This window comes from Portunus trituberculatus, chromosome 15 (genome assembly GCF_017591435.1).
Source record: "Portunus trituberculatus isolate SZX2019 chromosome 15, ASM1759143v1, whole genome shotgun sequence".
In the NCBI taxonomy this organism is placed as follows: Eukaryota; Metazoa; Arthropoda; class Malacostraca; order Decapoda; family Portunidae; genus Portunus; species Portunus trituberculatus.
Genome location: NC_059269.1, coordinates 15,311,141 through 15,329,931, shown reverse-complemented (window position 1 = coordinate 15,329,931; position 18,791 = coordinate 15,311,141). Strand labels below are relative to the sequence as shown.

The 18,791-nt window shown below is 38.3% G+C and overlaps 1 protein-coding gene across 1 annotated transcript in view; it reads left to right on the top strand.

Moving 5' to 3' along the window:
• Positions 1-2,009: 2,009 nt before the first annotated feature.
• The window catches only part of LOC123504285, a 137,576-nt gene continuing 120,794 nt past the window's right edge, over positions 2,010-18,791 (top strand). Inside the window, exons 1-2 of the mRNA XM_045254694.1 lie at positions 2,010-2,136; positions 6,819-7,258. Coding sequence (XP_045110629.1) covers positions 7,177-7,258 — 82 coding nt within the window. The 5' untranslated portion in view covers positions 2,010-2,136; positions 6,819-7,176. The remainder of the gene's footprint in view (positions 2,137-6,818; positions 7,259-18,791) is intronic.

The following is an 18,791-nucleotide window of genomic DNA, read 5'->3' as shown; positions in this document are numbered from 1 at the left end:
GGCTTGGATTGATAGAGAAGTGGATGATAAAACAAAGAATGAAAAAAAGGAATTCGTTGTCGTGGTAGTGTGTTTTATGAGTCTAGCGTCATGTAAGGTTAAGACAAGTGAATAAGAAAATAGAAATTAAAGTTTGCATTTTTTGGTGTTGTGGTGTTGCGTTACAGGGAATAATCTGTCTTTAACTCGTCACAGCGCCATTACTGCAACTCTAAAATCCTACATCAGTCTTCCTGGGAAATAATGAGAGAGAGAGAGAGAGAGAGAGAGAGAGAGAGAGAGAGAGAGAGAGAGAGAGAGAGAGAGAGAGAGAGAGAGAGAGAGAGAGAGAGAGAGAGAGAGAGATGGGAAAAAAACTGATATCGTATCCGGCATCCTTCAGACCTGAGTTTTATCGGTCGGTAAACATATTTTGCGGAATTTATGCTTCGTAATAAAACATAACTCAAATAGTTTTCAGGATGGAGTGGAAGGGAGGGTGGAAGGGAGGGAGAGAGGAAGGGAGGGAGGAAAGAAGCCAGTCACGAGATCTAATATCAGAATGATGATATCTAATACAAGTGGCGCCGGTAAAGTTCTCCTCAGCTTAAACTCTTGATAAGACACCACTGTTTGTATCAGGCATTATAAAGTGGAAGAGTGCAGTGTAAACCAACGAGCATGTCTCCAATAACTGAGAGTAAAGTGTTGTTGTTCGTCCAAGAAAAGTAAACGTGTCCTGTAAAAACAATTCCCAAAATGTTTCAGTTTCCCTTAACTGGAAAACTCTTCGTCCATTCCCTTCCCATTATTCCATTTTCAAAAAGCTTTCAATTCTTTTATTTTTTCTTTTTACTTTCCTGGTAATTTGGGGCCAAAAGGGCTTCAGAAGCTTTTCCTCTTCTGCAAGTATTCACTACCTTCAACCTTTAGAAACGTGTTTCTTCGTAAAATTTGTAGCGAAATTTATCTTTCTCTATTGTTTGTAGCTTTTCATTACCTAAGATATTTCAAACTGTCATTGACAGGAGCACTTACAGCTTTTCTCCCCCGTTCCCAACTCTCTCTCTCTCTCTCTCTCTCTCTCTCTCTCTCTCTCTCTCTCTCTCTCTCTCTCTCTCTCTCTCTCTCTCTCTCTCTCTCTCTCTCCATCTCTTTTGTCAGTTGCTATTTTTACTTAGTGGTTCCCATTGTGAGACATTAATCACTCCGTTCACAATTTTGCAGTACTACGTATATATATTCGCAGTTCTATAATGTATCGCAAGTATTATGAGATAAGAAATAAGCTTACCCCAAAAAATTTCATGTTGCGTGAGCTCAATTACCTTTACATAATAAAAGAAACAACTCTATGATCTAAACCTCCCATCACAAACTGCTAAGCTCCTTTGCGATACGGAGCTACAGAGAGTATTGAAGCGGCTTAGAGTTTGAGTACTTGTATGTTCTGGGTTCCGCCGCTTCCCTCAACTGGGCTGGGACAAAGTTTTGATGGCTCCACACTCCCGTTCTTACTGAAGGGATCGCGGCGAGTTGCGGTGTGGGTAGGAAGGCAAACACCGGTGCCGGACGGGAAATGTAATACGTGGGACAGTAAGTTTCAATTCATGTCCGCAATATACTTGTTGCTGGCGATACCGTGCGTAACTGATGGTGTTACTGGTCGCTTGTGTCCACTACCGTGTGTGTGTGTGTGTGTGTGTGTGTGTGTGTGTGTGTGTGTGTGTGTGTGTGTGTGTGTGTGTGTGTGTGTGTGTGTGTGTGTGTGTGTGTGTGTGTGTATGCGTGCGTGGGTGGGTTGGTGGGTGTTGGTGGGTGCGTGTGTTTGTCTGTGTGTAGTTATAGTATCATGCTGAGTCTACGCATGCGAAACTCCCTTTACTAATTCATCAGTACTAAATTTCCATGCATTAAAATCATCTAGACACATTTAACATGGTCTAAAAGATCCACCAAAGCAAAGAGGACAGGGACAGGAAGAGCGAGGAACACTGGAACTGGAAGCCATTTAGCGGTTGGAAGCTTCAGTCTACCCCGTGAGTCTGAGGGAGAAGGACGCCCGTCGTGAGCTTCCGTGCCTCACTTACCCGAGTCGCGCTCCACCACGCCCGAGTGTCGCTCTCTTTCTCTCCGCACCGCGTGCACACTTCGTAAGTTTCTCCTCAAAGTGGGAAGCAACAAGAGGACTTAATGAACTGAATCAAGAATAAGAGGACTGGAAAGTGATATGTGATAGCACTAACACATGTTAACTTTTCTAACGTTTTTCGTGCCAGTGCGCAAAGCAGAATAGAAAATATTAGTGGTGTAGTCAATAAGATTATTCCATCGTTTACCTGTATTTAAGTATGCTAAGTAGTGGTCGATGATGACGCGTCTCCATCAAACAACAGGTAGCTGCAAATTTTAATCGGATTACAGGAGCACTCCAAAGTTACCATTTCCGTCTGCGTTTGCAACTTGTCTCCATTGTGTGTGTGTGTGTGTGTGTGTGTGTGTGTGTGTGTGTGTGTGTGTGTGTGTGTGTGTGTGTGTGTGTGTGTGTGTGTGTGTGTGTGTGTGTGTGTGTGTGTGTGTGTGTGTGTGTGTGTGTGTGTGTGTGTGTGTGTGTGTGTGTGTGTGTGTGTGTGTGTGTGTGTGTGTGTGTGTGAGTTAAGTTCCAAGTCATGATACCTATTCTCACCTGACACTGGTCCTACACAGGTAAACTTTAACAAGTATGATAAACCCTCACTAACTTTTCAGTGTTTTTTACTTTTCACTGATACGTAGCAGGGAAGAAGCAGGGTACGAGTAACAGTGTTGAACCTGTAAGAACTTTTGATAGTTAGCCTCAAAGAACACGGTGTCAATGAAGAGCTCAGGTGCGTTCTGTGTCTGTAGCGAGAGGTGAAAATTGTCTGACTTGAATTAACAAGAAGCAACGTAAGGAATGATGTTGACGGTAGCTTCGTTCAACTCACATGAGATTCATTTATAGCTTTAAGTCAACTATGATTACTTGGATTTGATTTTCTAGTGTTATTAGTTGTTTTGATAATTACATTAGAATCTAACAATAGAAAAAAGTACAATGAACACTGAAGAATAAGGTCAAGTTTTGCACATTTTAAGAGTTCAATTTTGTCAAGACTGAAATAATAAGTTGTCAAAGTAAATATTCAGAAGTTCCTGCTACATAATAAAAAGTAAAGAGTTACAAGTATTTGGCCCAATGCATATTTCAGTGGTATTTAATGCATTTGTTGGCCACGACTACACTGGCCATAATTTAGGATGGGAATGAGATTACTACTACTGACAGTAACAAGATTAACGGTGGTTGTGCTACAACTACTATTATTAATACTACTACTAATACTAACACTATTAAACGATTTGGTAAATGCACTCTTCTAAATCTGTGTGAGTGTGAGTGTGTGTGTGTGTGTGTGTGTGTGTGTGTGTGTGTGTGTGTGTGTGTGTGTGTGAGAGAGAGAGAGAGAGAGAGAGAGAGAGAGAGAGAGAGAGAGAGAGAGAGAGAGAGAGAGAGAGAGAGAGAGAGAGAGAGAGAGAGAGACCAGTACCTTTCCTTCACCTTTACAACAAAATCCGGCACCATTACCCTGCAGATGTCACACAGCTAGCATTTAGTTCTGCCCTAACCTTTACCTAACCTAACCTAACATAATTTAACCAAACCCTACAGCATTACCCTTCCGTTGTCTGACAGGCAGCCTTTAGTACTGGCCTTCCCTCGCCTCTCTTGTTCCTTCATCATTCATTCGTGTACATCCTCTCACTCTTATGCTCTTCTCGAGGTTCTCTCTCTATTGTTCTCCCCCATCTCTTCCTTCACTCACTCTCCGAACATCCATTTTTCATCTATTCTCCCAAGTACTCGCTCTCACTTTAAGGAAAAAAAGACCTGCGTTTCCTAATCTTCCCTGACTGCTCGATACTGCCTTTCTATCTTTTCCGTGCGCTGTCGTATGTTACAATATTCCACGGTGTCTCGTGTCCAGCCACCCTCCTCTGATTCTCCCTGGCCAGCTCCCTGTTATATGGCAGAAAATATCGTGCTGTAACTGAGAAGAAAGACATGGAGTTGCCTTTTGTCTTCACTTCTCTGGAAGGACGTATCTTGAGTGACAAAGAGAAGGAACCTGAGACACAAACGGACGAGTGAAAGAATGGATGGACTGACCTCAGATATCGTTCGTTCCTTGTCAGTTTAGATGGAACTCGACTAATAATATTCGTGGTGTATTGAGGGAAGGTGGGGTAATGTAGGATTGACGTACGAATCAGATGAGAGGTAAGAGTTTTTTCTTCATTGGTAGATAGACAAACCTTAGAAAAGACACATTGCTTATAATTATATCTGGATTGTTTTCTTTGTGTTCATTTACTTATTTATTTCATTTGTTAATCAGTTCGTTAGGTCATTGTTTGATATTTTGACAGAAGAGGATTTTGTGATTTTGATTATTGTGGATAATTGAGAGAGAGAGAGAGAGAGAGAGAGAGAGAGAGAGAGAGAGAGAGAGAGAGAGCGACTGTGTGTGTGTGTGTGTGTAATTCACCTCGGTCGCCTGCTGGTCACCCAGCCAGTCTTCTCCATTACGGAGCGACCTCAGAGCTCATAAACCGATCTTCGGGTAGGACTGAGACCACAACACACTCCACACACCGGGAAAGCGAGGTCACAACCCCTCGAGTTATATCCCGTACCTATTTACTGCTAGGTGAACAGGGGCTACACATTAAGAGGCTTGTCCATTTGCCTCGCCGCCTCCGGGATTCGAACCCGGACCATCTCGAGTGTGAGTCGAGCGTGCTAACCACTACACTACGCGGTGTGTGTGTGTGTGTGTGTGTGTGTGTGTGTGTGTGTGTGTGTGTGTGTGTGTGTGTGTGTGTGTGTGTGTGTGTGTGAGTGGGTGTTGATTCATCGTTGTATATACACGTGCCTATATATTCGCACATTTGCATGTTATTAAAATGGTACGAAAAATATATATGCACACGAGTACGTCCACTATTTTGTAAAGGTTTGAAAAATAGCTAAACAAATAAAAAAAAATTACATAAAGGTAATATAGAAAAAAAAAAGTGTAAATATGAGCTGAAGGAGAGAGAGAGAGAGAGAGAGAGAGAGAGAGAGAGAGAGAGAGAGAGAGAGAGAGAGAGAGAGAGAGAGAGAGAGAGAGAGAGAGAGAAACGGAAAAGCTCAGACTTGAATTACAGGAGTGATATTGCTGACAAGACCAATTGCGATGTTAATTACAAATGGCCAGACAAAAAAAAAAAAAAAAAAATCCTCCTTTGGCTGGGACTCTTTCGTTACCTTTTGTTCTTGATGCAAGTCAAAGATACTAAACATAAAAAATCACCTAGTACTGATCCTGGAAAGTCAGTAAATGTAATGCTAAAAGTAACAACACTCCACGTTCATTTCTACTCTGTTCAAAGCTTCCGCGAAATTTCACCTTCTCTAATCTTCTTATGCTACAAAACCTTATTATATTCTAAGTGGATCAGGTGACGTAGGACTGAAGAACCTAAGAACAAAGGGAAATTAAGAAAAGACACCAGACATACACTTGGCAATTCCTGTGTAAATCATGCATACCTGTTTCCATGTATCATTCCTATCCATAAATTTCTCTAATCCTTCAAAGCTCCCTATTGATTCGGCACCAGTAATCTGATTATTGTGTCTGTTCCATTCACCTACTAATCTGTTGCAGAACTTATGTCTTCATATCTCTTTTGCTAATCTTCATCGAGCTAGAATCTCATTGCTTCTTGTCGTATCCTCATTACTGAACCTGGGGATTACTGAGTTGGTGAAAGTACAGCTTGTGTTATTCGACGTGCTTTTGATCGCGAGTGTACAATGTGGAATATAAACCGATAGAGTTACGTAATAGTGGCACACGGGAGATTATCATATCATACATCCCACGAATTGTAAGCCTTCAGTTAGCATATTAAAATGATGCAGCAAACACATTACCCAGGCTGTGCAACTCTATATACTAGTTTTCTCATTCATATTTACAGTTTTGCCTTATTGAAATGTGTGTGTGTGTGTGTGTGTGTGTGTGTGTGTGTGTGTGTGTGTGTGTGTGTGTGTGTGTGTGTGTGTGTGTGTGTGTGTGTGTGTGTGTGTGTGTGTGTGTGTGTGTGTGTGTCGCCCAGTATCTATATAACTGTCATTAGTAACTGTTTCATCCACTCCCTTCCATCATCAACATCCCCATTCATCTTTCATCTCACCATCATATGTTCCTTCACCATCTACCGTCCCTCACTATCCTCATCACTTACAAGAGTACCCATCATCACTTTTTCATCACTAATTGCAGTCTTCATCACCCTTTACTCTTACGTTCACACATATTTGTATTTCAAGTCTCATCAAAAGTTTCCCTGACATGCTACTCGTTTTCTCTTCCTCCTTACGTCATCTCCCAGACAGATCGAAGAGACGCGAGCCACAAGGAGAATAAGTTAGGTGGAGAGACGCATTGACATCATCCCCAAGACTGATTCCTATCTTTTGGGACGTCATATGAGTTTCTAATGGGAATTTCAGTACCTTTTCCAATATGAGTATTAAACTCTTGATTGGAAAAGCCAGGGAATTATTGAGCTGGTAATGGAAATATGAAAGAATGATCGAGTGCAGGAGCATCGCATCGTATCACTTCAGCGCTCAAGATTGATTGGCAAAAACGAAGAAAAGAAAAAAATCTTGACTCTAGTGACACGTGTCTTAGTTTCTGATGCTTTTGGGAAATATATGCAGAGATGTACTTTTTTTTATTTAATTTGCTTTTAACTTCCAGAAAAAAATATATGCGTGTATGCACTTTAATTATACGGTAGTTGAATGACTAAAGTGAGACTATTTCAAAACAAGAAAAATCACGAACATCCAGAACAAAAAAGTGAAATACAACATCACCTTTGAACAGTGAAAGACAAACTTAACATTAATACATCTGACAGTGTCTAACCAGCCACGTTTCACTGACAACCAGAACATAAAACAAGGAAAAGATTACAGTATTGCATATGAAGAGTGAGAAGCAAACCTAACCTCAATACATCAGTGTGTAACCAGCCAAGCATCACCGCCTCGCCCAAGCTGTGCTCTGAGACTACTTGGCAGAGTGACCGCAAACTCACCTCACAGGCCCCAGCATGGTACAGGCAGTGGGCATTGGTTGGGCGGGCTTCTGGCTTGTCACATTGGCCTGTTTGGCGCCCTCATCCCATGCTCAAGGTAAGTAGTGAGTGGTCCAGGCAGGAGATCCTTCAGGCGAGTATGTTAATGTAGTTAATGTACAACTATATTACTACGACCGCCACTTTCAAATCTTATGTTTTTTGTCATATGCTGGTATAATTTAGACTGGGGATGTACTTTTATTAAGAGTAAAGAAATGTTACGTAACGTACTTTTATATCTTAGTGTGGTACGAATTTTTTAATGAAATTGTACGCGTAGTAACATTTCCACATATCACACTGTACATTTTCAGTTTAAATACAAAAATTAAGTTTGTTGCGGGCAGGTTAGTGCTACGTAAACCTTTATGTAATATTGTGGAATCATATTAACTTCAGAGACAGGTTGCTTGTATAAATCATTTAAAGGGCAACACATCGCTTCCTCTTGGCTTCGTGTCTGCCGTAAACAAAGTCTGTCTCTGTGGTCATCCCTATGCAAATTTAAAGCTCTAATTCCTACATAAATCTCTTTAATCATCACTCCTACAACCAACCCTAAGATATCACCCTAAGTTAATCCTTTCTTGTTCAACTGTTATCCCTTCTCATATCATCCGTATCTCCTACATTCATTCCTCAAATTATCATCCCAACACCCTTCCTACTCCTTGTCATCTCTATATTCACTCCTTCCATTGTCACCTTACTTATCATTTCCCTTGCCTCTCCTACATCCACCCTAACAATGTCCCCAAACTTTTGCATTCCTTACACTGTCATCTCAACCCACTTTTTCTCACCCCTATAAGTTTGTAGGTAAATAAACACATCTTATCTAAACCCACAACGGAAGTACCCCTCAACTCATGTAATATAATGATAGTGAGGGAAAGAAATACACGAAAAAAAGAAACTAAACAAGAATCTCCAAGTTATTTCTTTTTAATTTTCTTCAAAGAGCAATGTTGACTCGTATTTTGGGGCTTAATGAAAACTCCACCTGATGTTGAAGAAGGTAAAAAAAAAAATAAATAAATAAAAAGGAAAGGAGAGGGGAAAAATACACTCAACAAAATTATGCAATATTCTTAATGGGCGCTGCCAATACGATGAATTATTAAAACAAGAGGAGACGCAGAGTAATATCTTGCGGCCGCTGAGAACCGAGGAGGAAAAAGTTCTAATTAAGTTCACCGAAACTGCGGGACCCTTCTCAATATTTCCAAAACGGTGCCTATAATTCAGCGTCTTTCTCAGGACTTGGTGGAATACATGAATATATACTTTTCGTCCATCCGACTCAATTTTTTTTTTCATTTATTCTTTTCCAGCTCAGTGGTTATTTTGAATCTATTTGCCCATTTCCATTGAAGTCGTACGTTTTGGTGTTTACCTGCCTATATTATTTTTCTTGTCGTTCTCCTATTTAGTTTTTTGTTGCTTTGTTGATGTGTGTGTGTGTGTGTGTGTGTGTGTGTGTGTGTGTGTGTGTGTGTGTGTGTGTGTGTGTGTGTGTGTGTGTGTGTGTGTGTGTGTGTGTGTGTGTGTGTGTGTGTGTGTGTGTGTGTGTGTGTGTGTGTGTGTGTGTACTCTCCTTTCCTCTACTCTCCTCTCCTCTCCTCTCCTCTCCTCTCTCTCTCTCTCTCTCTCTCTCTCTCTCTCTGCTATATAACTACATACAAAGAGTAGACATGTACAGTATTACATATAACATGAAGCCAGCCCTCCGCGTTCGCCCTGACATGAATGACACGAGGAATGTTACCAACCACCCTGAAATTTTCAAATAAAAGATGAAATATTTACACGCGCTTGAATGACGAACAGTTTGACTTCTGAATATCCAACCGTGGTATACTTATTTTCCTTTGGTCTTTTATATGTACTTTTTTTCATTGTTAACCCCTTCAGTACCATGACACTGTTTCATATCTATTCTATTTACCATTTGACGATTTTATACAGATTCGGAAACTCATGTGGGGGATTAAAATAGTGAAGACTGTAGCTATTTATCTTCCGACCTCTATAGACCCTTCCCAATGTCAATAAAATCGTCTAATTATATCCAAAACTCATGGTAAAAATGCGTCCCAGTACTAGATGAGTTAAAAGGTGTAGAGGTCTTGAGCCACTTGTTTGCGAGTGAGAAGCGTAGTGGTTCCTCTCGTTATAGTAAGAGTTTAAACGTTTATTCAAGTATTTGTAGCTTTCAGACTAATAAACTACTTACCTCTCACTGAAAATATTATTAATCTTATCTACTTGTCCAAGAACGATAAAGGCATAATTATTCACTCAGCAATAATGAAGGTTATATTATATACATTCCTTCACATCATATAGTTTTAAGATCAATACACTGCATTCCTCCATCACTGAACCTTAGCTATGTTTACCTACTACTTGGCTGGGAGGGAAAATAATAGTAGTAGTAGTAGTAGTAGTAGTAGTAGTAGTAGTAGTAGTAGTAGTAGTAGTAGTAGTAGTAGTAATAAATAATATTAATGATAATAATAATAATAAATAATAATAACAATAATAATAATAATAATAATAATAATAATAATAATAATAATAATAATAATAATAATAATGATAATAATAATAATAACAACAATAATGATAATGATAATAATAGTAATAATAACAATAATGATAATAATAATAATAATAATAATAATGATAATGCTAATAATGATAATAATAATAATAATAATAATAATAAAAATAATAATAATAATAATAATAATAATAATAATAATAATAATAATAATAATAATAATAATAATAATAATAATAATAATAATAATAATAATAATAATAATAATAATAATAATAATAATAATAATAATAATAATAATAATAATAATAATAATAATAATAATAATAATAATAATAATAATAATAATAATAATAATAATAATAATAATAATAATAATAATAATAATAATAATGATAATGTTAATAATAATAATAATAATAATAATAATAATAATAATAATAATAATAATAATAATAATAATAATAATAATAATAATAATAATAATAATAATAATAACAATAACAACAACAACAACAATAACAATAATAATAACACCAATACAGTGATTTCTTTTATAACAATATGAATTGATACGGTCAGTCAGATTTTGAATTAAGCATGAGACCATTAACAAGGAAAACATTGGAGTTGATATATTTTACGAACCAGTTCTTTGAAGTATTTCTATTAAGTGAAACACGCTTTAATATTCATGCTATATATTGCAATATCGAACAGGTCTCTGTGATGTGCAGATCACCTAATTATTTGCCTCTTCCTGATAATGGACTCTGTCATCTTTTTTAACGGCTAGATTTAGGTTATGTTTTTCATTAGCATATATTATAAAAATAGTGATGTGTTTACTCTTAGAGAAACCGGCAGGCAAAGTGATCGGCCAGTGGATTAAAAGGACTATATTCTGATTCATGATTACAGAACCCCTTCAGGTGAAGCAGACTCCCACGAAGGATTATTATGTGGCAGGAGCAGCAGCAGAGGAGCCTTTGTTTCCTTCCCTTTAACTCCTAATTGCGGGAATATCCACATTTTTTTGTATTTAGTTTTACTTTTAAGAATGACATGCAAAGAAAGGACGTTATTATAATCTCTGAAAAAAGACCAGCTGGATTGGCTTTCCCTCTCTTTCACTTCTTATTCAGGAGCAGGTATTGATTTTATTTCTTCGCCAATTTTTCTTTTTTTTGCCAATACATTCATTTAATCGGAGCGTCAAATGAAAGACTACCATCCATGCAAAGAAGGCAGCAAGATTGGCTGTACTCCTTACCTTCATTTCTCGTGTTATAAGCTCTTGTCTTACCTGATCTGTCTTTTCTTTTCTTTTTTATGTTTCCGTGTTCATTAAAATCAGAAAGGAGACGCTTCTTAAAAGTTTGCTCATAATCCAAGAGAGAGAAAAAGAACAGGGTTGGTTGTCTTGTCCTTACCTGTATTTTTCATGGTATAAGTCTTTTTGATTAAATTTTTGTTCACTTGTTCAATGCTGGTTATAAATGTCGTGCGTCTTAAAAAATTCATGCACTCATTACCAATGAAAGGAAAACATTGGAATTGTGTACTTTCTCCTTATAATTCAAGAGAGAAAAAGAACAGGGTAGGTTGTTTTCTCCTTACCTCTATTTCTCATGGTACATCTTTCTTTTTTTCCCAAGCTAGTTGTAAATCTCGAGCATTTTAAAAGGTTAATTATTTTCAATGAAAGGAAAGCATCGAGATTACTTACTCTTTCATTATATATATTTCTCACGGTATAAGTTATCATTTCCTCCCAACCATGTTCAATTTGAGTTCTGAATGACATCCGTCTGTGGGGCCGGAACGTGAACGATCTTTTTGAGTCGTTTGTAGATTGATAAAGCTCAAAGGAAGAAAACCGTGTTTTTTCGAACCTTCAAGAAAAAAATGGGAGCACTCAGCCTTAAAAACTGACTTGACAAAGCCCACATGTCAGGGAACAAGAGCAAAAAATGTATACATACATACACACACACACACACACACACACACACACACACACACACACACACACACACACACACACACACACACACACGAACCCACGCACCCACACACACGCACACACACACACACACACACACACACACACACACACACACACACACACACACACACACACACACACACAAAAGCAAGAACATATACACATACGCACTCATAACCTACTCTCTCTCTCTCTCTCTCTCTCTCTCTACAAACGATACAAATTCTAGAAAACCACTAAATACTTCCTTGAAATCAAAACTAGTCAATCCATCATGCATTAAGTCTCCGATTGATAAGTAACAACATGAACAATAAAGTAATGGGTACAATGGATGATCTAAAGCAAAAAAGGTGACGTGGAAAATCCCTGAAATTGCCCCCGTGATAATGCTGCTTAAATAATTGGTGCGGAAAGAGGTCATTTGGCGCTGTTTTGTTGCAGGTAATAAGCTATCTGTCACGGTGCTCGAAGGAGAGAGAGAGAGAGAGAGAGAGAGAGAGAGAGAGAGAGAGAGAGAGAGAGAGAGAGAGAGAGAGAGAGAGAGAGAGAGAGAGAGAGAGAGAGAGAGAGAGAGAGAGAGAGAGAGAGAGAGAGAGAGAGAGAGAGAGAGAGAGAGAGAGAGAGAGAGAGAGAGAGAGAGAGAGAGAGAGAGAGAGAGAGAGAGAGAGAGAGAGAGAGAGAGAGAGAGAGAGAGAGAGAGAGAGAGAGAGAGAGAGAGAGAGAGAGAGAGAGAGAGAGAGAGAGAGAGAGAGAGAGAGAGAGAGAGAGAGAGAGAGAGAGAGAGAGAGAGAGAGAGAGAGAGAGAGAGAGAGAGAGAGAGAGAGAGAGAGAGAGAGAGAGAGAGAGAGAGAGAGAGAGAGAGAGAGAGAATAGAAGGATGGTGTGTGTGTGTGTGTGTGTGTTGAGAAAGGGCGTGGGGTGTTGATTGCCAAATGAACAGAGGGTGTGATAACATCTGTGCTTTCCTTTCCTTTGTTCTTTTCATACCGGAATCACTAACATCGCTCGTATTATTATTATTATTATTATTATTATTATTATTATTATTATTAGAGAGTGAGAAGCAGCGGAAATCAGGTCACAGTGGCAGAGAGGGAGTGTTGAGCTAGAATGATCAGAAAGAGTGTGGGAGAGAATAATTAAAAGAATACATAAGGCAAGGAGACGTAACGAAAAGGAAACCAAACAAGGGATGGAGAAATGAGGACAAGGAAGGAAGCTGTTAGTGATGAGTGAATAAGGAGTTGTAAAAAGACTATATCCCTTTTTGAATAGAGTTGATAAGTGGATATAGGCACGCTTTACATAACTACTGCCACGTGTAGGATTAAAGGCTTCTTGTCATAGGATAAGCGACAGACCAACACATCATGGAAGAAGAAATACGGGAGTGACCTGGACACGTATTCTGAACCACTACTGCGCCATACCTCCCTTATTTGAAGACACTCTACTTAATGCTACGATGGTTTTTAAGGACGTTTGTATAGTTTAAATGACAAATTAACAAAAAATCTATATCATCAGCAAGAGAAGCACATGTGAAAACTTTGTTAATCTTCTCTGTGGCCTTTGAAAACAGTCGCAGTGAGGGAGTGAAGTGGTCCTGTGTGTGGATCCTGGTGCTTTTCGGTCTGTGAAGGGTAACAAACTGCTGAGATCTGAGAACCATTTCTTTGGAGTTGGGATCTGTACGTGGATGAATTTCGTGATGAAAGATTTGAAAAGTAAAACAAATGCTTCAATGTAACACTCCCCGGGGAAAAATGGTTAGATATCTTTTACATGCGTCTATACATGTATGAAATCGCTATAAAGATACGGCGAGGATAAGCTGGAAAAATCATTGGAATAAAGTAAAACAACAAAATGCGTTAGGAGTGTGCACGTGTTTAGTTATAAATTTATTGAACTTTCTTACTTTAGTAAATAATTTCGAACGTACTTTTTTTTTCACTCTCAGTTCGCCTCGCCACTTGTTTGGGAGGAAGCCAATTGTATGAAAAGAAAAAAGAACTACATATCACGGACAACACACGCATCATTCCACTGATGGACGAACTAATGGACCGTGAAAATTTTTTATCATTATTTTTTTCACAGCTGATAAGTATTTTTTCTCTTTTTCCGGTTTTCTCAACGGCACGTCCCTGATTTTGTTTCGAGGCTACTTCAGCGTAAAGTACAATATTTGCTTCACCGCCCCTTGTTTTCAGATCTCAGCGGTGCTACACTAATTGCTATTGCTGTTGTTACGAAGAGGCAGATCAGAAAAATATTGATATTCCACAATACATCAAAAGCGTCACTGAGAGCGAAAGATGACTATGTGCGTAACGATACATTCTAGAATCGTAATACAAAAAGGATTATCAATTCACTGGTAACTGCAATGTTTGCTGCATCGATATTTCCGCATTCCTGTTTTGAGATCCTAGAAATTTTAGTATTGACAGAATGATTGTGTTAATTGGGGGAAAGAAGAGTGTTTTATAGTATTTTTTAAAGTTTTAGACGAAAAGGAAGCATATTTACGGCTACCCACACTGTTTGCTTCCTCTAAATTTCCAAAGTGTAGTTGTGAAACCCCTTAGTGTTGTCAGACTTATTATTCAAATTGCGCTGAAAGAGAGTATGTGCGTAACTGTATTTTCAAAAGTTTGGTAGAAACAGATGAACAAACTCACTGCTATTTACAGTTTTTACTTCATCAATATATGCAGTCATGCTGTGAAGCCCAAGAACTTTTAGTATTGCCAGACTAATTGTGCTAATTACGCCAGACTACAAGTAGGACAGTATGCGTTTCAAAAATTTTCGTAACTTTTGGTAGAAAGAGAAGTATATATACTGTCACCTTCATATATATATTTCTATACTCTGGCCTTGCAATCCTATAATTTCTATACTATTAGTCAGTACACAGAACAAGCACACTATTGTAGGTACTGATTACAACGGCTTCTGGAACTCATTGCAATAAGTCAAAGCTGTAGGTATATTATTGTTATTATTATTATTATTATTATTATTATTATTATTATTATTATTATTATTATTATTATTATCATTATTATTATTATTATCATCACTACCGATATCACCACTACTACTACTATTAAAACTACTAACGCTATTACTACTACTGCTACTACTACTACCACTACTACTACTACTATTACTACTACTACTACTGCACTGCTACTACTACTACTACTACTACTACTACTACTACTACTACTACTACTTCTGCTATTACAGTCATCATTATCATGTCTATTCTATTACCATCTATATAATACTTAGTTCGACTGTCAGTTTCTTTCCCCTGGAGTTTATAATGCACGTAGCAGCAAATTTACCACTGCAAACAGAAAGGACATTTGTTTGTAATTATTTTCGCATCATATACCACGTAATTACAAACTAATAAATATTCATACGATAAAATTTCCACTTTGATGATGATGACAGGTGAAGGTCGCTCAGGACGTCCAGTCTAGTGGAGAGGTGGAGAGGTGGAGAGGTGGAAAGGTGGAGAGGTGATGGTGTGTAAAATGTATCACTATAGCTACATTTTCTCTGACAGTTAGTAAACATGACTTAACTAAAGGTAAAAATGCGTCGTTTCTCCCCAGCTTATCACGGCTCCCAATGCACTGTGGAGCTTCTCTCAGGAAATGCATTGCCGTATCTATAGTTTGCCCTAACAGTTACTAACAATAACGGCTAAAACTGAAAATGTGATGGTTTCTTCAGCTTTTTACGGCTCTTGATGCATTGTATAGAGTCTGTGAGGAACCTGAGAGTGTGTGCTGGATACATAAGTTGCCTTTGTCTCCTTCACGTTAGACAGACGGGTCTTGAGAGGAGATTACGCGGAACATGACAATAAGACCGGAACACTGGCACGCACGGTTGTCTTCCTAATGGTAATGGTGATGAGAATGATAAAGATTACGTTTTGTTGAGAATGTTGTTATTATTATTATTATTATTATTATTATTATTATTATTATTATTATTATTATTATTATTATTATCACTATCAATATCACTGCTACTACTACTACTACTACTACTACTACTATTATTACTACTACTACTACTACTATTACTTCTACTACTACTACTACTACTACTATTATTACTACTACTTCTACGACTGCTATTACAGTCACCATTATCATCATATAACTTATGCAACTTCCTCTTTCCTTTCTTTCCATATTACTTCCTTCCCTCTTCCACACGTTTTTCTCTCCCATCCTCCTTCCGCCTCTCAATACAGCTCTTACCTCTCCTCCTTCACCTCCTCTTCCACCTCCTACTTTTTCTTTCCTCTACTCCCTGCCTTACTCCTCTCTTTTTCCGCCTTCTTTCTCCTTCCCTCCTTCGCTCACTTCTCTAGTCTCTTTCCTTCTTTTCCTCTCACGCTTCGCCTCGTTCTGGACTCTTTTCCCAAGTCTTCGTTCCTCGCAAAGTTTGTCTCGTTCCCTCGGTCTTCATTGCCATTCTCCACGTGCTGTTTGTTTGCCACTACGAGCTATCCCTCCCGATCACCGCAGGAGCCCCGTTGAAGTTATTAACGCGGTGCTACATTCACTGGGAGAACATACAAGTCTCAGGTGCACCAGCCGAGACCAAAAGAGATATTTAGCCCCCGAAACTGCACTATCTTATAAACCTTCAGGGGAGTGGGAGGGGAGGGTAAAGGAAATAATGTCAACAAATGGCTTGGTGTTTTTATCTTGTGTGTGTGTGTGTGTGTGTGTGTGTGTGTGTGTGTGTGTGTGTGTGTGTGTGTGTGTGTGTGTGTGTGTGTGTGTGTGTGTGTGTGTGTTTATTTTAGTGTGTGTGCTATTGTTGTTTCACTTTTTTATTTGCTGAGTTTAGGTTACCATGCTTCTTCTGCAGCAATGAAAAAGTCGTGTGTGTGTGTGTGTGTGTGTGTGTGTGTGTGTGTGTGTGTGTGTGTGTGTGTGTGTGTGTGTGTGTGTGTGTGTGTGTGTGTGTGTGTGTGTGTGTGTGTGTGTGTGTGTGTGTGTGTGTGTGTGTGTGTGTGTGTGTGTGTGTGTGTGTGTGTGTGTGCGTGCGTTGTCGTTCTTTATTCGTTGGGTTCCGGCACCCACGCTTCACCTACAACATTCAGAAGTCAACAAGGAAACTGAACGCAAACTGCACGTGTTTTTCTTGCCGTTGGGTTTTAGTTTGCACCTTTGTGTTTACTTTACGCCTTGTTTTTCCCTTTCTTTTTCCACTAGCCTTGTGAATATCGCCACGAGACTGTGTGTGCGTGTGTGCATATATGTGTATGTGTGTCTATGCGCGACAAGGTGCGTGTAAGCAATTCAAGTTTTCCAGCCGTGCTTTCTTCCTCGTAACACTTCCATCTCTCCCTAGGTCGGCCATTTTGTCCCTTCTCTTACGGTCAAAAGTGGAGGGAACGTTCTCCCAACTAACGACATCCTACAAACATTGAACATCGACTGCACCAAGAGATATGTGGGATTTATTCTCGCGATAAGATTGTTTTCAGGAGACTTTCCAGCGAGCTTTTTAAAAGACAATAATGATTTTTGTCCTGCCAGTTGATTGGACTTATTTGAAGGTTGCTTTGTCTATGGGTAGATAAAGGCGAGCAGCTTGGGATCTTGTGTGTATTGAGAAAGACTGACTTAAAATAGGTGGAGGAAAAAGGCCCATTGAAGGTACAGGTTCTAATTTCTAGAGTTTAACAAGAGGGTAACAGAGTGCAAATAATGAAAAATAATAAAAATGTAATTACATCATTTACAAAGACACCGGATGTAAAAGTAAAAAAAAAAAAATATTAAAAAAGAAACATCTAGAAATATTTCCTGTGATTATAACTATATACAACAATTATGGTCTAACATGTATTTCGTTTTTCCATTCCTAACCATTATTTTGATAAGGGAATAACAACACTAGCCATCAGAGTCATGCAAAGCGCCACCACCCATCTGCACTTACTAAATTATTTATCATTTTGGCGGAAAAACACTCAACTTTATACTTGTTGGGAATGCATGATGTTACTTCCCTTATGGGTCAGTGTTGGCTCATATTATTCTCTTCAGCGCTACACTGAATTTACCTTCTCAACTTTAATATGACTACACGTTTCTGGTTCATATATTACACATTCCATTTCGCTTCGGAAAAAGAGATTGATTATTTTTCATGTCTTTTCTTCGTTTTTTTTTCAGCGTAAGCGTTATTATTGCATATCAGTGTTAGTTTTATGAAGTGATATAAGAGTTTCCATTTTCTTGTGGCCAATACGACTGAACAGTTTTCTGTGTTGTTTAAAAACCCGTGAAACTGAAACAAGATCCTTTTAAGAATATAGGTTATGTGGTCACTATTTTCAAAAGTCCACAGAGATGATAAACCTTTTTCGTAAGAGTTTTTATGCTAGTGATAAAGTAGATACCATATCAATCTGTCAATAGAACCATCAAATTACCCTTAAAAACTCGTGTGAATTACACAAGAGTCTTTTGAAAATATATGTTATGTGGCCACAATTTTTCAAAGTCCACAGAGATGATAAAATTTATTCCGTAAGAGTGTTTTTGCTATTGATAAAGTAGAAATCATGTTACTCTGTCAATGGAACCATGAAACTACCCTAAAAAAACCGTGTTACTGAAACAAGACTCCTTTTAGAAATACAAATTATATGCTCCCTATTTTTCAAAGTCCACAGTTACGAGGAGCATTGTTCGTAAGTGTTTTTGCTTTTGATAAGGTAGATATCAATGTAATCTGTCAATAGAACCATCACACCTCCTTTAAAAAACCAGTGTGACAGAAACAAGAGTCTTTTTAAATATAGGTTATGTTGCCACAATTTTCATAGTCCACATATATGAGGAGCTTGGTTCGTAAGAGTGTTTTTGCTACGTATAAAGTGGAAATCATATCAATCTGTCAATAAAACTATCAAACTACCCTTAATGTATTAGTGATAAGATGTGGTCG